At 41.9% G+C, this 19,849-nt stretch overlaps 1 protein-coding gene across 20 annotated transcripts in view; it reads right to left on the bottom strand.

Moving 5' to 3' along the window:
- The window catches only part of LOC6727447 (dystrophin), a 136,888-nt gene that overhangs the window by 68,450 nt on the left and 48,589 nt on the right, over positions 1-19,849 (bottom strand). The window contains exons 1-2 of one of the 20 annotated variants that reach the window (XM_016175595.3): positions 19,174-19,326; positions 1,227-3,999 (exon numbers count right to left, since the gene is read on the bottom strand). The exons of 17 other annotated variants lie outside the window; for them this stretch is intronic. In XM_016175595.3, coding sequence (XP_016034030.1) covers positions 1,227-3,833 — 2,607 coding nt within the window. In that variant the 5' untranslated portion in view covers positions 3,834-3,999; positions 19,174-19,326. Of the gene's footprint in view, positions 1-587; positions 927-1,226; positions 4,000-19,173; positions 19,328-19,849 lie in introns of those variants that run through there. 2 more of the 20 variants (XM_039295194.2, XM_016175596.2) reach the window with 2 other exon arrangements.

Consider the following 19,849-nt stretch of genomic DNA (forward strand, 5'->3'; position numbering starts at 1 on the left):
AGATATATAAACTGGAAATTGCCACTTCATGCGTCCCCAAGGAGTCAAATAAAGGACTCCAACACGTTCACACATGAACCCTTTACATTCATAGACCTCTCCGCAGACCGCATACATTTAAATCAGGCCCAAACCCCAGAAAAGGCAATGAGCGTTACGACCGGGCCGAGATCTTCGTGCCCCGACAAAGCCCACAATTAGTACTAGTTTCCATTTGTCATTAGCAATATTGTTTTATGCGAGCGGAAGGACACGAAATCCAGGACCTGAACCGAGTGTGACCGAAAAGAGGTGTTATTAAGACGACGACAGACAATTCCGCCTCAGCCTCGCTTGGGATTTGATTTATTTAGCATATCAACCGGCACAGGATGATATGCCCTCTGATTATCCACATTTGCCAGCTTTTCCCCGGCACCCGTCTCACTTGATTACTTGATGGCATCGCCATCATTTGGTTTTGGTGTGCGGCGTGTGCCAAGCTTTATGGCCACTATGTGCCACCGAGAAATTCTCGATTAAAATTTCAATTTCGGCCTGGGCCAGATTAGTTTACTTGCTGAGCGAAATGACTTTGTAGTTTATTAAAATTAATTGGCTCTGAGCAAATTTGGTGAAAATTGATGGAAATTGATTCACGCCCGCACTCTCGCAAGTTTAACTTTCTGGGTCATTAACTGATTTGATGGCTTTTAGCCACACACAGTGAGTGCACGAAAGACTTTTGGCCAGCCGGAGATAAGCGCATTGACCCGGACCTGGTCACTCCGATGATGATGAATTATGTAAGGCAATAAAACCGTATCTGATGTACATGTGCTTTTATGGTTGTGTTCGGATTTGGGTGGGGGCCATTCTTAAATTTATTCGCCAGCATGCTTGACTTTCTCATTAAATTGCAATTTTGCGGAAGAGGGTGTACATACCTGCAAGAGAAATAAGGATTTAAATTAGCAATACATATGTATGTACATAAAGGCACATGGGGGTAGGAAAACTAATTACGCCTGCTGCTGACATAAGGTTTATAATAATTATATTTGATTTGTGATATGCGCTCTATGTTTGAAGAGCTTCTGAGCTTAAGAACCAACAAATCAAACAACTGAAACATTTAAAGTACATTTAATAATATTTCAATATGTTCATAAACTGATAAAAACGACTTTATTTAAAAGGGGTAATGCTAAAAAAGAATATTATTCAATTAGTACCACTAAACCCACCTGACTCAATCGATCCTGGCTGTCGATTATATCGATGAACAGCCGCATGCGATCGTCGAGAATCTGGAAACCATTCCGCGGCTGCAGGAGCAGGTTCTGGACAGCCTCGCGGATGCTACCGGGAGTTGTGCTGCAGGAGCTGCTGTTATCATCGCTAGCGAAACCATTCTGAATCTGTTGCTGCTGCTGCTGCTGGTGTTGCTGCTGATGGGCAGGCAGTTGCTGCTGCTGATGCGCCTGGTGTTGCTGCTGCAATTTCAGTTGCAGCGAGTGCTGACGCAGGGCCTCCGAGCACTTGCGCAGATAGTCGTAGGAACCTTTCGATTTGTACTTGTCGGCCATGGCCTGAAAGCTATCCAATATCTCATTGAAGTCCGTGATCATGGGCGCAGTGGAGGGCGTGGTGGTGGCACTCGAGGGCGTGGTCACGGATCCCAGCGAACTGTTCGACTTGCTCATCACCATCTGCTGCAGTTTGGGGGAGGTGCTGTATGGCGAGCTGGTTATGACCCGGAGTTCCGTGGTCAGCGAACTGCCGCCGTTGGCAGCTAGACTCTTGAGGCTGTTGCTGCTGGCGGAGCTGGGAATCGCCTTGCTGGGACTCAGGGCCTGCAAGTCCTCGCTCATGAGTCTCAGATTGTCGGAGATTTGATGGAAACTTTCCGAGGTGACCAGAGAGTGCTCCCTCTGCTCCAGTTTGCCATTGCTGCTGCTGGGTATTATGCTGCTTTTGGGTCTCCGACGTGTGGGTATGCCATTAGTTTGGCCATTGACCGCTGCTCCTCCTGCCGCCGCCTGCCCGCCCACTACTCCGCCACCCGGCGTTCCGGACGTAACATCTGGCATCTGGAGCGGCTTCGAGATGAACGAGTCCAGCGTCTGCGAGCTTGTCATCTTGGGCTTGTCCACACTCTCAGGTATTTTATTGGCGCGTATTGCATCGAGGAATTGTCTCAGCTGATCCGAGGGCGTGGGCGTTGGCTCCGGTTCTGGTTTGGCAGTTGTATTGGGTGTCGCCAACGAATCGGTACCGTTCCTTTTCAAGGTTGACGTGGGTTTCAGGACATCATCGGGCATGTGTTGCTGGTACTCCTGTCGCATGCTGCTCCTAATGTTGTCCAGAAAAAGACGCAATTGATTGGAGGGCGTTTGGGCCTCATTGGCCTGGCTGGTGGAGAGAGAGGCCAGTGATTTGCTAACAATCTCCGGGGAAATCATATTTGGCTGAAAGTTGTTATTGCCGTTGCTGCCCGTGCTATTATTGCAGGTTGTCGGCGTGAGCAGGTTGAGATTCGTCTGACTTTGTTTGGCCAGCTGCTGTTGTCTTTTGAGCTCCGAAAGTAACTTGGCCTGTTCCGAGTACTTGCGCACACTTTCTGTTATGGTTCTAAGTTGCTCGGAATAGGCCCGCAGCTGGTGCTCCAAGTACGCCTGATCCGGAGCAGGTGCAGCATAGCTCATGGGCCTGGTTTGATCGGCTTTGCTACCATTCTCCGCCTCCTGACCGCCATGAAAGCTGATGGAGTGCCGCATGGTGTTCACCTGACTTCCGGCCGGACTCATTAGCATATTGTCCGCACTGTTGCTTTTCTTGGGACTCTTTTGGCGGCTTAGTGTTCCGTTGTTGTTATTGCCATTTCCGTTGGGGAAACGCCTTAGCGGTATGGGTGGTGCCTCGCCTTGCAGACCCCCATTGAAGCGATCCAAGCTTCTGGGTCTCTGGGTGCCATTACCATTGATCTGGCCATTTATGCCAGCTTGCTGCTGCTGTTGCTGCTGCTGCAGTGGTGGCCGCGGCGTGCTCTGCGATCTTCGTGGCACCACTGGAGCTGCTGCCGGCTTGCGGTGCAGTGGTACCGGTGGCGCAGGCTGCCCATTTGTGGGACTTTGTCTATACTGCTGGAATAGTGCCGCATACAGGGTCTCCTTGTCGCCGCCATTGGCTGTTGCTGCGGCCGCTGTAACGGCATTACGCAACTGTTGCTGCTGGCGGGATAGCTGCAATAATCGCTGCTGCTGCTGGGCATTGTAGTCCACAAAACTGGACTGGGCGGGCGAACCGCCCACTGCGATGCTGTGAGGACGTTGCTTCAATCCGCGCAATCGCGATGGTTCCGCATACTCGGGCATTTCATAATTGCCAGAACTTGCAGATGTGGCTGGCTGAGCACCTGATAGGCCTGTTGGCACACCGGGCGCAGCTTCTGTGGGCGACGGACTGTTGAGGAAGGGATTATTGCCCTTCAGTGCGATCGGCTGGGCAGCTCCTGGCAATCCGGAACTGGGCAACATGCTGGTCAATTGGGGCGGCGGACCGGGAGAGCTTTGCAGGGCCTGTTGCTGTTGCGTGGTGCTACCTGGATACAATAGCGATTCGCTGATGTGCAGGTCCAGTTCGTGGGCGTTGGGCTTCGCGTATATGGGGTTGCTTCGGGCGGGGGGCGTGGCAGCTGCAGGATAGCCGGTAATTCGAAAACCATTCATACTGCTCGTTGGCTGATGCTGCTGCTGCTGTTGTTGCTGCTGCTGATGCTGCAGTTTCTGCTGTTGCTGCTGCTGATGTTGCTGTTGCCGTTGCGCAATCTTGGCCGTTATTGTCGTGGTCATGGCGCATTCGTTCCTTTTGGCCCGGCCATGAACTGTTCGTTAGCCAATCAAACCATCAGTCAATCAATCAATCAATCACTCAGACGGCTGTATTTGTGTTCGCTTTTTTGACATTCAATTTAATTGCACTACAAGGTGCAATTAGTGAAGATTCACTTTAAATATACTGGACACGGACGGAAAATTTATTATTAACACATTGCATTCAAAAGAGCATGGTGAATTTTCGTACTCTTAGGAATGAATGTGATTTATTATTGTTTTATTGTTACATTTTACGTGTTCATTTATATTATATTAATATATCTGTTATTTGTAACTATTCTTGTGGAAAGTGTAAGCAATATTTCATTTGAGATTTGCGATCCCATTTCATTTCCATAGAAAACATTAACATTCTCTCATTTCAACATGTTATCCCACAAATAATATCATTGAATAGATGGGGAATATATTATGCAAATAGCATCGACAAGAACTCGAGCCGGTAATACATTTTACATGAATATAATAACCTAGCAATTTGTTCAATACCAATGCCAGAAGATTTGCATTGTACGAATGCAAATTTTCATTTTGCATTCGCATTAGCCAAGTCAAATATCAACCAGAACAACTAGAGGCAGAAACACTGAAGGGAAAGCGAATTTCCAAGTGAATTTTCACCAAGTTGACCAAGAATTTGCACACTGAAATGTTTGAAAACTTAAATGTTAGCTGCTGCGGTCTCTTTGAACAAAACTATTTATGACATTGTGTGTGTGTGTGTGCAAGGGAGTGACCCCTGACCCTTTTCCAACCACCACTCGCTTGCCTTCTCCAAAGTGTCAACAGCAGGGAAAACAATGGAATGGAAAGCATTTACACGCTTTAGAGCGTAAATACACCATTAAGGGAAATGATACCCGGTAAGGGGGGAGTGCGGTTGTGTGGCTTAGAACTCGGCGCAAACATAAATATTTAATAAAAAATGCGCATAAATTATAACACACAAATTCGAGCTGAAATAAGAAAAACCAGCAAATGAATGCGGCCGAAGGGAAAATGGCCGGGAAAGCGGAAAGGACGGGCAAAACAAGCCATAAGGGAAATACGCGCGAACATGTAACAAAATGCACATATGAATATGTAGAGAAAGCGAGACGTCGCGATGAAGGAGTGAGACGGGTACAGTGAGTTACATGTGCCGAGTGGGAAGATTAATTTTCGTGGTGACTGTATTTGCACTGGCCGAAATTTCCGATATTCTGACCAACTTAGGGTTACAAAAGATTAAAAAAATGCAGTAGTAATTCAATTCAAATGAATTAAGTCAATCAAAAATAGTTAGAATTTTGTTATGTCAATCGAATATGCTTGATCCAATTAGGCTTCGTCCATTATTTTCAATGAAATGTGAATAGTGAGTGGCACTTCATTTCAAGCTGGCATTATTTTAATCAATTTTGGATTACCTATCACAAATTAGTGTAGTTCAGTAAACATTGGTTGACCGAAAGGCAAACAAACACTAATGTCAACAAACATTCGTCTACAAATTTCAATCAATGAAAATCAAACGGCAATTTAACAATTATTATTCCCTTAAGAACCAACCTGTCATGGATTCCCCTTATCAAAAACACCAAGAAGCATGCAATTGCTAATCTTGTGTAAATTAATTTGCTAATGTGCGAAATAATTCCAAAATGAGAGCAAACAAGGCGAGGCATTTTTCGAGCTGTGTAAACACTGAGAAGAGGAGCTGCTGCACCGTGATGCACTTTGTCAACTCGTCATGCTACGTGCTCAGCTGTCTGAGCTCGGGGTCCTGGGATTCCCCGTCTCTCCGGCTTTGTGGTTTATGACTAGCTGTGGGGGCAAAGGTACGGAGAAAGCCAGGACTTCTTCACATGGATAGTGTGTCAGTGTGCTAGGACAGCGAAGGGTTGACGGGAATGAGGTGCGGATGGCAAAAGTAACTTGTATCAACACTTTAGCACATGCATAGCAAACTGAAGAGACCCACTTTGCACACACACGTGGACACCGAGAGAAAACAGGTGTCTGTTTGTAGCATATTACTTTTAATAATCTATACAACTCACTGCAGTAACAGTAGATATCCAAAATGAAGATCCTAAAGGACCTCAAATGCATTTTTCAGATATCTTACTGATACTGTCATAAAACTAATATGCCTTTTTTCCTTGTGTAGACCCACCTGCTGACCCTCTTGGAGCATTGCACCCTGCAGCAGCGCAGGGCACACAAAATGCCAGCCATCGTCTTGACATATTTGGGTTAGATTTGCTGCTCTTGCTCATTAGGAATTCCGACTAAATTCTGGCCAGCTGCCCCTGCGCCTCTCCCTGCATTTGCCTGCTAATGAACATAACTCTGGAAGGATTCCTTGCCAACAGAAGGCCGACAGACAGCAGAGAAGTTTTCGGGTTGTTTGTGTAAGTTTTAAATTAATGACAGCATATTTACTTGCGGCCCAAGCAGAAGAAAAGGGGAACACAGCTGGTGCTGCTGCTGACCAGAGCAACTTGAAAATAGATTAACAAAAATTAATGTTATGCTCGGTTTCCAGTTCTCTGATGCGGAATCAGGTCCTGGGCCCTGGAAATTAAATAAGATGTCCTGTCACTGTCACGAGCCCAGCGTTTGTTGTTTGCCAACTGTGGCTTTGAGTGTGTGGCTGATGAATTTTCCTCGGTTTCCTCGGTCTTTATCTGCCCCACTGTCTTACGAGGAATTTGATTTAATTTGTGGCAAGCAGTGTCTTGAGCTGAATCTCTATCTGGTTTTTGCCATCATTTGTTTGCATTGTTGTTCGTGGTTTGTTTAGAAAGCGAGTTTTCAGTTGGCAAAGATAAATAGCCCAAAAGGACGCCTTTTAAGGATATATTCCTCGAGTTACACGACCTTTAAATGTCACTTTTTAATCAATCCACACACACTGCGAAGTACTTTTGCTCAAATTATAAATCTCTTTCGAAAACATTTCAAAATCGAAATCAGTGTTTGCCTAGTTGAATAATTGAGTTTTCAATTTGCCAGCTGTAACCGCATCTTTCGCTAATAAAACTCACCATAAATTAATTAAAAGAAAACAAATTACCCAGACACATGCTGATGAGAAAACCTCATTCAATGATTTTCAATTAGTGCTGAAACCTAATCAAACTAGCTGCAGCAGCAAAATCTGACCGCAAGGCGGTTACAAGATGAAAAAGGATAAATTGCGGGGTATGGGTAACGCCAAAAGAGGGAGAAAATAGTGTAAACCAAATCCGAAAAGCCGGGCAAAACTTTCATTTAGAAGAAAAACCAATCGACTGAGCGGAAAAACCGAGAAAAAAGCAAAGGAGCTAAAAGTGAATCCTTCGCCGCATTCAAAAGTGAAAAGCTGCAGGAGCAACACAGGCAAACAGTGATAACAAATGAACACGAGGAGGAGCAAGGACTCGCAAATAGAAAAAAAAATGGGAAAAAGGACTCCGTGCTTGTACTGCACGCCAAGGGCCAGGCTCAAACACTAAGCAAATAGACATGATAAATTAAAAAAGCAGAAAGCAAAGCAGCACAAGCGAAAAAAAGGAATGAAAAGCAAATAACGCGACGCATTGCACGCAAATCTCAAGAAAAGATTACAGCAACTTCACCTCCACCCTCCCGCCCCTTTTCAATCCCACCGCCCCACCGACAAAGGGGCGTGGCAGACGCGGCGATGGCCGATGTGTGTTAAGTGGCATGCCCCAAAGGCGTCAAGAGGCACGCAGGATAAATAACAAACGACACTGATAGAAGGCGAGTCCTAGCGAATGGGCGAAAAGGAACGGGTGGTGGCGGGGGGGCATGGCAAAGGGTTTGTAGTCTAAGCCCCAATGGGCGTGGCAACTGACGGGGCAACTGGCTTGTTTGGTTAAGCCTTCCAGCAGGTGCTAGCGTGTTTGAAATGCCAGCGATTTGCCATTTGCATAGTCGGGAATATGCTAGACTGGCAGGGTTGTCAGGGTGTTCAGTTAAAGCAAATATATATTAATTGATTATTAATCTATTTTCATTTATGAAAACGAAATATTTCGTTTGTTTATGAACTAATATTCTACAATTACAAATCGAAATGTCTTTGATCAAAAACTATTTAAGGAATTCCAATATACAAACAACAAAAAATCCATTTGTATGGAATGTAAGAAAACTCGTTTTGGGAAAATAACATGGAAAACGCTTTGGAAAAATAACTTAAAATAATAGCAAGTATTCTTTTCTGACCGATACAGACCACCTGCCAACCCTGTTTGCTTGGCAATTTATCAGGACGACACCTTCTGGCCAATAGACATGGCCAACATGGCTAATACTAACAAACCCATGGACGGCACCGACATCCATAGATATATAACCATGCAAACACCTAGCAAATACGCAGCCAAGTGAGAAATGAAGACGAGTTAGTTAAGAAGGAGCAAGAGCGGAGGGGCCAGGAAAACCGGGGAAAGAGTGAAGCTGGCGAGAGATAAGCCCGCTGCAGTCACCTCAAGCCATCTGGCCAGCAACGGATGTGGGGGTGCACAGAGAATCCTGCAGGACGACGGCATAAATCAGGATATACATATATAGACACGAAGAGAGTGAAGGCAGAGGATTGAGCGACAAGGACGGGAAGCGATAAAAGACAAAACGGGCCAAGGAAAGCGGTCCAAAGGCAAACGGCAACACTAATTGAAAAGCAAGGTAGAATTAATGGCTAGGGAAATGTAAGCGCTCCATAAAGTTTTTCCCTGCCAAAAGGGAAACCCATGGTAGACGGCTAAAGAAAAAGGAAATGCCAAACTAGAACGAAACGGTACTTAAGTTAGCCAATTTGGAGGCCATGCAGTCACCGCATTTTCCCCTAATTTTCCATTTCTCTCTGGTCGTTCCCTCTCTTTCCCACCCCCAGCATTTGGCACCGAAATAAGTTCTTTCGGTTGGAGAATTTTATTAACATTTAATTGAAATAGCCAAACAAGCAACAAATTAGCTGCCACAGGCCATATTCGTTGCTAGTACAGCGCGTAACGGCACTGTAAAACCAAAGATAAGTAATTAAGTGTGGTTTTCACACAAATATTCGAAAAGAAAAGTGTCAAAAATATATTTTGTAGAATATAAACATCCATTAATTCGACGATTTCAAATACTTTCTATTTCTTAGCAAAACACTTGTACATAATACATATTTTGAAATGTATTCCATATCTTTAATCTTTTGATACGCACTGTCCACCGTCTGAAAATTAACACCCATTTAAGCTAGTTAATAACACAATCAGGATTCTTGGGCCAAGAAGGGGCGCAACGGAGCTGTCTTGGTCCGGGATCCGTTCTAGGCACTCAACTGAAAAGTTTTAATCCGCTAAAAGCCAACCGAAGTAGGATTATGGGCTTTTGGCATGCCATTGATACGTTGTTCCACTGTGGCATGTCTCTGTGTGTGTGTGTGTGTGCGTTTTATGATGAAGAAGGTGTGAAAATGGAAAAGGTGTGTGGGTTATAAAATAAACTCTTAACGGAAGTTATAAATAAGAAATAAGGCAGCCAAGACGGACGAACCAGTTAAGCAAAACTTAAGAACCCAAGAAGCAAATTTAAGCCACAAATTAAAGCCTGTATTAGATAAAAACAACCAGACTAATCATTGCTAAACAAAGGCAATTATGTGCAAATTTATTTGGCTAACCTTGGATAGATAATTCAAAGTCCTTACTCGAGGGCACTTGCAATAAAATTTATTATGTATACGCCCCGTCCGACAAAAGTTATGACAAATAGGATTGAGTACTTTTGAACTCCCGCATTAATTCAATATTAACAGCAATAATCATCTAGATAATGGCTTGAGTTCAAAAGAACCATAACCGAATTTTAGGGCCATTTTAGGCCTTTCCATTTTTTAAAGGCGGAACGCAGTTATTTATTTATTATGCGACCGTTTCTTTTTGGGTTTCACAGCTGGACATTATAACTTGATTATTTCGATAATAAAAGTTCTGGGACGAACGTGCATCGAAAGCAAATTTCAAAGTTTAAGAAAAAGAAACGAAGCCGTTAAATAAGGAAATATTAAAAGAGGTACTATCGAAACTTGAACTATGTATGAAGGACCAAACACCTAATTGAAAGGGGTGTGGATGAAGACGGTTCCATTAATTTTGGACGAATGGAAATGCTCAAAAAACTTTTCTCTTTGCCATTTCAATTTTCGCCTTTTTCTTGGCATTTTCACGCTGCTGTTGCTGGCTGGCTGCGAAAAACTTTTTGTGCTTTCGCAAATAAAATCACAATAAACTAATTGAATTCAGCAAATCGTTTTCCATAGGAGTGGCTGGAATGTGAAGCGAATGAGAGCAGTGCGCGAAATTAATTCAATTGGCTAACAATAATAATTTGCACAATAAAAACGGCAACAATTGAATGAAGCAGAGGCGAAACTTGGCCAGAGATTTAATCACACAATGAAAATCCACACTCCCTTTCTTCCTCTGGCCAACTGTTACGTGATTTTCTCGAAGGTCCTGTTTCCTTTTAAGTGCCTGCCGCTGATAGCAAAGTAAAAGTTTGCTTTACTTGTTAAATTAATGAAATTGTTATGCAAAATCCGCAACTACTGGGAAAGTAAAATAACTACAAGTAACAATAACCAAGTTGAACGTCCAATAACAACGAATTTCGCAGAACTAAAAGCGAAGGGATTTGGCAGGTGGAGCGACTAAGTGAATTTGAAGGATGATAGTATAAATGGACAGGTGGAAAGTTACAATAATAAAACAGAGAGTTTTAACAGACGATTTATATGAATTTATCTGTTACATTCATAATTTTATTCTCTATTATTTATAATTTCAAGCAGTGTATGTTGAAAATTTCTCTAAACACTCGCAGTATTTTTCCGCTGTTGCAACTGGAATCCAAGTGTTCAATGTGGCGTATACGCAATATCAAGTGAAAACCACTTGAACAAGCACATAACGACAAGTTTCCTTTTTCTGGCTTTGCCATTCTATTTTTTGGGTTGGGTTGGGTTTGCTTCGGTTTCGGTTCTCTTTGCAAATAACCTCGGGCACGTTTCTCGGCTAACTGCTTACAAGTCCGGTTCTGTATTCCCTTAACCTCCCCTACAGTACTCGTATCGCATCTACCATGTACATTTCATTTTTATACGGCAACAATGCCGTTTTCCTTTTCCTTGTACAACACTTAAATCCCAATTCGTTTCGGGTGCAGGAATCACAGCTCAGATATCGGGCACATGGATGGACGGTGGGGGAGCACTTACTTAACATGCATGTATGGATATTTTATTGATACGCAACTGTGAGTGCCGCTGGGCGATTGGACACAAGGAGCAAAGAGCAAGGAGCAAGGAGCCAGGAGCGGGGGAAATGGGAAAGTGTGGGAAATAAAAATGAAAATGTGTTGCGAGGCCTTTAATGCGTTTCGCAAGCATTTCGGGTTCTTGCCTCGAGGAGTCTTACGCACACAAAAGTGGAATGGCCCAATAAATGGCCATTGGCCAGAGACTAAAAGTGGGATCACCCACACTCGCCACTCGATATTCAGCTGCAGTCAGCTGGGGACTTTCGTTCGCAAGTCACATGGAAAACTCTTTGAGTTTTCACTTCTTTCGTAAGCCTTTACACTCGTTAACAACGTAATGCTGTGAAATCGGTGGCACTTACATGTAACGAAAGAGTTCTCTTAAATTTCTTAGGTATTTAATGATTTACTATACTGATTTATAAGTTACAAAATGCTCAGGCTCATATATATTTTTACTCTTGACTATACATAAAGCGATTTCTATTTGAATTACAAACATTATTGAAAGTGTATCTAATGTTCAATGTGTTCCGGTCAAAAAGTTCTTTTACCACTTTTCCAGACTCATGCGTCAAGATTGTTCATTCATCTTCCTTCGCCAGGATTTCGGCATCGAAGCGGGTACAACAATCAATAAAATTGAAGATTTGCCTTTTTCGCCCAGCCACACAAAAGTCATTCCAGCTGCTGCCCGGATTCATCCTCCCCAAACATATATATATTGGAATATATATGAAAAGCGAGGGTGAAGGGGAACGGGGTGTCAGGGAATTTGCAAATGCCGACTGATTAATGACGCAATAATTGTTGGCACACGCAGTCTGAGCGGATGGATGGCCGAAATGTATTTAAGTTTCTGTTTTGTTTTCGCCCAAAGGCAAACAAAGTGTTAAAAAATTGACTTTCGGCCGACCATTGGCCAAAAAGGATCAATGGCTGGTCGTTGTTCGGGCCATTTGATGGGATTATTATCGTGTTCTTAGCCCTTTTGGAATTTGATTTTGCGGAAAGCTTTTGTCGGGTGCACCCTTAAGTTCCATTTCGTTACGTTCAATTTACCAAATTGCTTCGGTGGCAAATGGAAATTTCAACTATTTTCCCCATTGGTTTTTCTATTAGCGGTTCGAAGTCTCTGGGGTCTGAGATTCGTGAGCTTCAGCTGAGACGCTTAATGATGATTTATATTTGCTTTGAGCTTTGAATTGCTCGGTTAATTAAAGCAGTTAAGCGGCTGGGGTTTTTCGGGGCTTCCAAATGAATTTCAATTTCCACAATGATAAGTGGCATTTTAAATGGTTTTCTGATTGAAACTCATTGAAAGGCGTCCTAGATAATGATCGCTAAGTAATTCAACTAATGTTTATTTTGGGGATGGTTCTTACCAATTGCCCAATGAATCAAAGACAAAAGGCAATTGATTAATTGACCAATAAAAGGAAATCTTATTTGGGGTTAAACATTATTTGTAATATTTGTACCTCCTTGCTGTTTCTTAAATTGTTATAAATTAGTTGCAACCGATCATCACCTCGTTTCTTTTCCTTTTATAAAAACGCATAATGTGTTATGCCATAGTGCAAATCCCTTTAGGACTTCATATCCCCAAGCATATTTATACATATATTTATATATATAATCCCACGCAGAGTAAACAAAGCATAATTAGGAAAAGAAGCAGAAAGGGGCTCCTCTAAAGGTGTTGAAAATTACGCATTAGAGAGGGGAGAACGGAAATGAAGTACAAATTTTCTAGCTGTTGCGATTTACGTCGGCCAGGGATCCCAAAGGATATTTTCCGGCGAGCCGACTTGGGATGAGATGATGCAGGTAAAGTCGGTTGCCAGGCGCGCTAATTTGCTAAGCTCGCTTACACATTGGAATTGGGTAAAGTACAGTAATGTCTCCCCCCAAAAAAGGGGGTTCCCCCAGGGAAGATCCTGGCAAAGGCTTTTGCGGTATTATCATTAGAATTTAAATTGCCTTTCGCCGCTGGAGTTGCTGTAGTTGCTTTCATGGCGTTGTTAAGGTGAGGGCAAATAATTTGTGGCGCCACCGCTGGCATATTTTTTATGAGCTTATTTACCCTTCTGCCTGGGTCTCTAATTTAAGCGCCTTTTCTTTAAGCTCTTTTATCTAACTGAATATTTAATTAACCGCACAACGAGAGTTGCCGGTGGAAAAAGTGAAAACTGTGTGGAAAAGCATACGAAGTGACAGAGAAGAATTGGGTTAATCCGACTACAACTAAAAATATTATCCAAGTTGAAGGAAAACTTTTTGGAGGAAAAACTTCGTTTCGGGGTTTTCCGCTCCACCTCGCTCTCCCTCTCTCTCTCTCTCTTGTGCTCGCATGGTTTTTACACAATTTTTATCTTATTTAACTTTTATTATCTTGGAGCGTGATAAGCCTTATCTGCCATGTGTTTTGTATGGCTTGTTCGGCTTTTGCTGCCTTTTCTGCCGCTGGCATTTCCAAATAGTTGTGAGTCTTATCACAACAACGAGCCACAATGGTCCAGTACACAAGCATCAGAGGCAGCACCACCCATCACCCACATTTTGTGGTTGGAAGGGCACATCAACTGGCACCAACCACCATCCCCCTGAACCACATGTCTCTCATAATCTGCTGTAACTTTCTGGCCCACTCTTAACTGACATTTTTTGGTTTTGCGGTTCGTTACTGTGACTCTTTTACGCTAATTTGGCCAGCTAAAACATGACAATAAATAATAAAAAATGTACACATAGAGTCTTTATATTATTTTGCGATTTATGTATGTCGCCGCCTAGGAGATGACATTGAAATTTTGGTGTGGACTTAATATATCTCTTATGTGGTTGGCTGCCTTTGCTCTTATTTTAGCGCATGTCTGGAACATGTTTTTCTGTTTACATTTGGCTTTTTTTTTTTATTTTCATATTTTTGATTGACAATCGCATGTTTGCAAAAATATTTGCGGATTCAGCATTCCTCAAAAATTTAATTTCCACGAATTTTTATTCCCATTTTTCTTAAAATGGAATGAAAATGTAGACATATAAACTAATGTCGAATTAAAAACTTATTAAAAATATATCGAATTAAAACTGTATTTCTTTCAGTGAAGTTATATGTCCCAATTTTCCAATTCTTTGTTTTTATGGCAGCTCCGCAGATGCTGTCATGACATTTGCCAATTGTGAGTGAATTGTGTCGAAAATTTTTCGTTCTGGCCTCTGGAAAAGAATTTGGGATTTTTCTTTCCTTTTTTTGTGATTTGGTGCAACTGTCGAAAGACTGTGTTGATTTATTTGGTGAAACGTATTTCTTGGTGCAGCTTCCAAGCCAAATATTGATGGGAATGCAAATTCTCGGATTGATGGCACTGGACATAAACAAATGTGCAGAGGTGCTAATTTTAAATGACAAAAATTTAAACTGAACCAAAAAAGCCAACAGGGAATTTAAGGAGAATTTTTTCTTGTCTGGTTAACAAATCAAATCGAATCTCATTTGACCATAAGTAGTTGACCAAGTGAGGTATTAAATAAGTATCCCGCTTCTGGGTAGGGACTTTTGAAGCAAACTATTTTCTCATTAACTAAAGCCATCATCACTCATTGTAAGCCATCTTAAAACTGCCCTTCAAAACATCCAAAACTAAGTTGAGGCCCAAAAACAGAAAACCTTGTAAAAACCCGCTTTTAATTCCGCCCACACTGAGTTTTGCCGCAAATGATAATGCATTTTTAATATGCACATAATTCTCTTATATTTTCTCGCAAAAGGACAAAGATATGAAAGACCTGGACAAAAAAAAAATTACAATAGAACCTAGAGAATGAAAAGGGTGCGGAAAAGCGTTGGGAAATGCGGTGGCAAAGCGGAATAAATAACATTTAGTGTGAGCGCTGAGAACATGCGAAAATGTAGTTAACATTGCAAAACAGTAACGAATGAAGTGGAAATGGAATTGAAAGCGCAAACACACATACACACACTTAGAAGGGGAGGAAGGACTTCAGCACAAAAGTATGCAAGTGCTAGACAAAATGTCCGCGAGCGAAAGAGATGGCTTTCAAAAATAGAAAGAGCCGGAGCACATCTTTTGTGCTGTTTTATGTCTGTCTCGGTTTCTGCATTTCCAGCTGCATAAAGTTCCCATTTAATTTTGTTGGCAACCCTTTTTCCGCAGACTTCCCCCTCCCGCTTTCACTCCATTTTTTGTTGTAGTTTTTCCCACTTTTTTCGCCGTTTTTCACTAATATCTCCTTGATGTTGTTGTTGTTGTTTTTATCGCATGTTTGGCCGCGAGTTATCATTTCTAGAGGCACCCACACACATAGAGTCATACAAAACACTGTAAACATGTCACAGTGTCTGTGCGGCGTCTGCAGTTTTCCCACTTTCCCATCGCCATTTCCCACCCGCTCCCATTTTTAGTTTTTTTTTTTTCTTTTTTGCTTGAAGCAAACAGGAAGCAGTCAGCCCAACACTGGCACAAATTAAATGCAATAACACGAGAATGCAAAAAAAAAAAGAAATTATAGAAAAACGTAAAATAAAATAGAGCCAAAGGAGAGCAGACTGGCATGAACCTCGCAGTTGCCGCACCGGAAACGCTGTGCAGGATAAAGGGTAGCCGAGTCCTGCGGAATGGGACGGAACTGGAACTAGTGCCACGTTCAAGCAATTATAGTCAAAGTGAAGTTGTAATCTTTGGTGGGTCTCTTGCAGATGGCAATGACAAATAACTTTATCTGCCATGCAAGAGAAATGGGCGGCGGTGGCATGCTACAAGTATCCTTGCGGAATTTACACACGAAATTGGATGCCTGATTCTGAGATATGCGAGCTGGAGTGGATTGTAAAGTCGAGACGCGAAACATAAATTTATTATTTATGACCTACGATATTTTAAGTAGAACAGCCAAGAAAGTAATGCTTGATATAGAAAATTTAAGGAATTTATAACATCTAACTGCCTGTATGCCTATAAAGTAGAGAAATTATACTCGGCCTTATAAAGAATTTTACATATATAAAATCTAATCAGTTTGCACTTGCATAAAACACAACATACATATATAGTAATATTGTTTTGTAATATTCCTATAAAACCTCAAAATGCAGCTTATCAATCACAAGTCAACCGTGCATTTGGTCCCCTGATTTTCACGATTCGCTGATCCTGGCGAGGCTCAAGAGTATGCAACACTGATGATTCTTTTTCCCACTTCCTCGCAACCGCCAGCTGACAAGAGGCCACTTGAAACTGGCTACAGTGGATTCAGGTCCACGGTACTCATCAGCAACTAACCATCGCGCACACATCCGCATGCTGTGGTCAATCCCGTCCAAATGGGGATGGAAAAAAAGGGAAAACAGGACAAACAACAACAAACAGGACCAGCAAAGCCTGGTCAATCGCCAGCGTTCAACGTCCAAGTCAAGGACCATTGCCTTGCCCTCAAGTGGAACTCCGCCCCTTTATTTTTGCTTCTATGTAAACTTTTTCTCCGCCCTTCGGTTTGCATTTGTATGTTTGCCCTCCCCACACTTCACGTTATTTCCCCGGCTTTCATTTTTTGGCCACGCTTTGCGCGGAAATGTAAATTAATTGGTCTAACAAAGTGCACTTCAATTGTGCTGCGGGCATGTGTTGTTATAGTTGTTAGTTTACGTGTTCTTGTTGCTTGCTGGGTTTTTCGGGCTCCACGGAGTTTTCCATTTCTGGCCGGGCGATCATTAAAGTTTGGAGTGTTCCTAATGCAGCCAGCATAACGTTTTTAAGCGGTTGACTTTTTTGACATCTCCACAAGAAATTTAATAGTAATGGGCTTTTAACAAATTTAAAATTGAGAATTTGTGGTAAGTATTGTTGTTATTAAAGAGTTCTGTTAATGAAGAACTTTTGTGTTGGAGTTGTTTCTTAAAAGTTTTCAGCACTACTTTTAAATAATGATTATTAAAAACATCAATTTTGAAACCACTGGATTTTTATCGATTTTTAAGTATTAATTACTTTACTTCGAAAATTGCTAAATAATTATTTGATTCAGCTTCATAGCTTAAGTAATGCTTTAATGAATAATTAAAGCATTAAAACCTTTTGCTTTTTTTTTAAACACTATATTTTAAGCACACACTTAACACCCACAAAGTTTAATAGTTTGATAGGTTGCATTTAAATATTAAAACCAAAATCGCTCTTAATGAAGCATATAACGAATGTGAAAACTGTTTTGATGCCAGCCTGCAAACGGCTAGGAAATCCGATTCGCTGATTATAACCTTTAACTAAATAGACAATTAATGGCCGAAGAGCTGCCGGCCAAAATGTCGAGTTGCGCCACTAATCAAACAACTTTTCGAGGAACCCACGCAACATCAACATCAACAAACGCTTCAGACAATCGGTCAGACAATTTCAAGTGCTTCTAGCACACACACTTCAAAGCCTACGCATTCCGTTGTTATTTGTTGTGAACTTGTTTTTGTATCTTTTTTGTTACTTGTTGCTCAGATGCCGCTGCTTTTGTTTCTGCTTTGGTTTTCTGGGCTCCAACAGGTAAGATCTCATGCCCCGCACGGCCAGAGGAAATAAAAAGACTTGACAAGCATTTGGAATCGGCGGGTTGACATTTGTTGTTTGGCCCGACTTTGAGCCGCGTGTTGACCAATGTCGTCTCCCACACCTAGAGTCTGGTTTTCCGGGTTGCGCGCCTCTAAAAGTGTGGAAATCTTGTCATGAATGAGCATTTCCCCGACTCGATTGTGTTGTCATTTGATAAATAATCGGCTTTCGCCTTTCCCCCAACCAATAATCTTGTTTTTCTATGCTAAATCGTGTTAACACGTCTTGGATCTTATGTGGTCGATGTCCACAAAGAGAATTGAAAGTTTTTCCAAATTACTATGTATTCCAGCTTCTGGGTAAGCTGCGATATTCTGAAGAGTATTTGAGAGGCTTGAGACGCTGAAGTAGATAATTATCTGGGTTAAGGCTGAGTTACAGCACAAAAAAATTAGAATGACACCTTAAGACTTTGTCGAGATGATAATAAACTATGACAATTTAGTTATCTTTATTTGTATGCTATTGTGCAAGTTGTTGTACCTCGGAACATGTGGTAAAGTGTTAGGTAATTTTCATGCCTAAGAGATTACTGAAAGCAGCAGCAATTTGGATTTGAGAATTTAGAAAAATAGGTACAAATATGTTTGATTTTCATTTCAGTACTCATTAAAAACGAATTCGTTAAGCCTATTTTAATTCATTAAATTTTGCTTTTAATCTCCATTCGAAATAAATAGCCCTAAAACCCCTAAGAAATTTCTTTACACTTCCCACAATTTTTGAAACAAACACACTTCTCGGCATTTTAGGCATCGTGCATTATTCAGGTTAAGCTCTTTTCGCTTTCATTTTGTTATTCCATTTGTCTATTGCACGGATTTTTCGGTAGATTTAATTGGCACTGTAACAATTCTTAAGGCGATTATAATTGCCAGCGAGTTGAATTTTCATAAATTGCACATAAAATTTCAATTTCACTTTGCGCGAAGCGCACACAAGCACAGGGTCATTGTATGTGTGGTTGAGTGAAATATGTGTGCATAATTAATGCACATTTCACTTTAAAATGCACAGGCACACACACAAACACACGCCAATGCACATGCACTCGCTACACGCACACTCACACCAATACACTCACATTGCCATACAAAATGGCGACGGCTGTGACGCCTTTTCCGCCATTTGCTTTGAGCCGAGATTTGTGTTTAATTGTTGCATGGCGAATTCAATTTGCAAGTGTGCAATGTTGTTATGTGTGTGTGTGAGTGCGAGCATTTGCGTGTGTTGGTGAGAGTGCAATGCACGCCTCAAAGTAGGCAACGTATGTTAAGCCTTTATTCCTTTGTCTTAATCCAAAAAGCTTTTAAAAGTCGCTCTTTTTATTATTTTAATTTTTGAAATATCTCATTATTTCTCTTTACTTTTCTTTCGATTTTAGGCAGCGAATTAATTGCTAATGTTCACTTTAAATCGGAACCGGTTAAAAAAGAGTTGTGCCGTTTGGCGTTTTCCGTTAAGCACGCGCGACCGGGCGCATCTCAAAACACGAACTGAAATCCGAAACTGAAAACTCGACGCCAGCATCCACAGTCGACGGCGACAGCGACGCCGACTGAGGCGGCGGCAGAGTTAGCGAGTATCCGGAATGGAATCCGAAATAGCCAAAGTTCGGCGTTCTATCGGCATCGACAGCGAACTTCGGGCCGAATGGTCGCGTTTTCCACATGTGGGAGTCGGCCATAACCCGAGATGATAACAACAACAGAGAGGCAAAACGACAACAGAGCGGACTGAAATGATTTTGGAGACCCGGAGAGACTTGCGAGAGACTCTTTGGCACCTGGGAGAGCGAAAATCAGCCGGTAGGTACCGTTATTACCTGCCGGCAAAGTAAACAAAAACAAAGCACTAAAAGACCTAGCCGACTTATGAAGGCCCTCACTTTTTAGTGGTATTTATCCCTATCACTAAGAAATGAATTTGCATACAAAGTATAATATTACCACAGCTGGAAACCACAATTTTGAATAATTTCATAACATTCCCGTTGTTTTATTTTACAACCATTTCTCGCAATTTTTAATCCCATCCCTTATT

The sequence above is a fragment of the Drosophila simulans genome, chromosome 3R (genome assembly GCF_016746395.2).
Source record: "Drosophila simulans strain w501 chromosome 3R, Prin_Dsim_3.1, whole genome shotgun sequence".
Classification (NCBI taxonomy): domain Eukaryota; kingdom Metazoa; phylum Arthropoda; class Insecta; order Diptera; family Drosophilidae; genus Drosophila; species Drosophila simulans.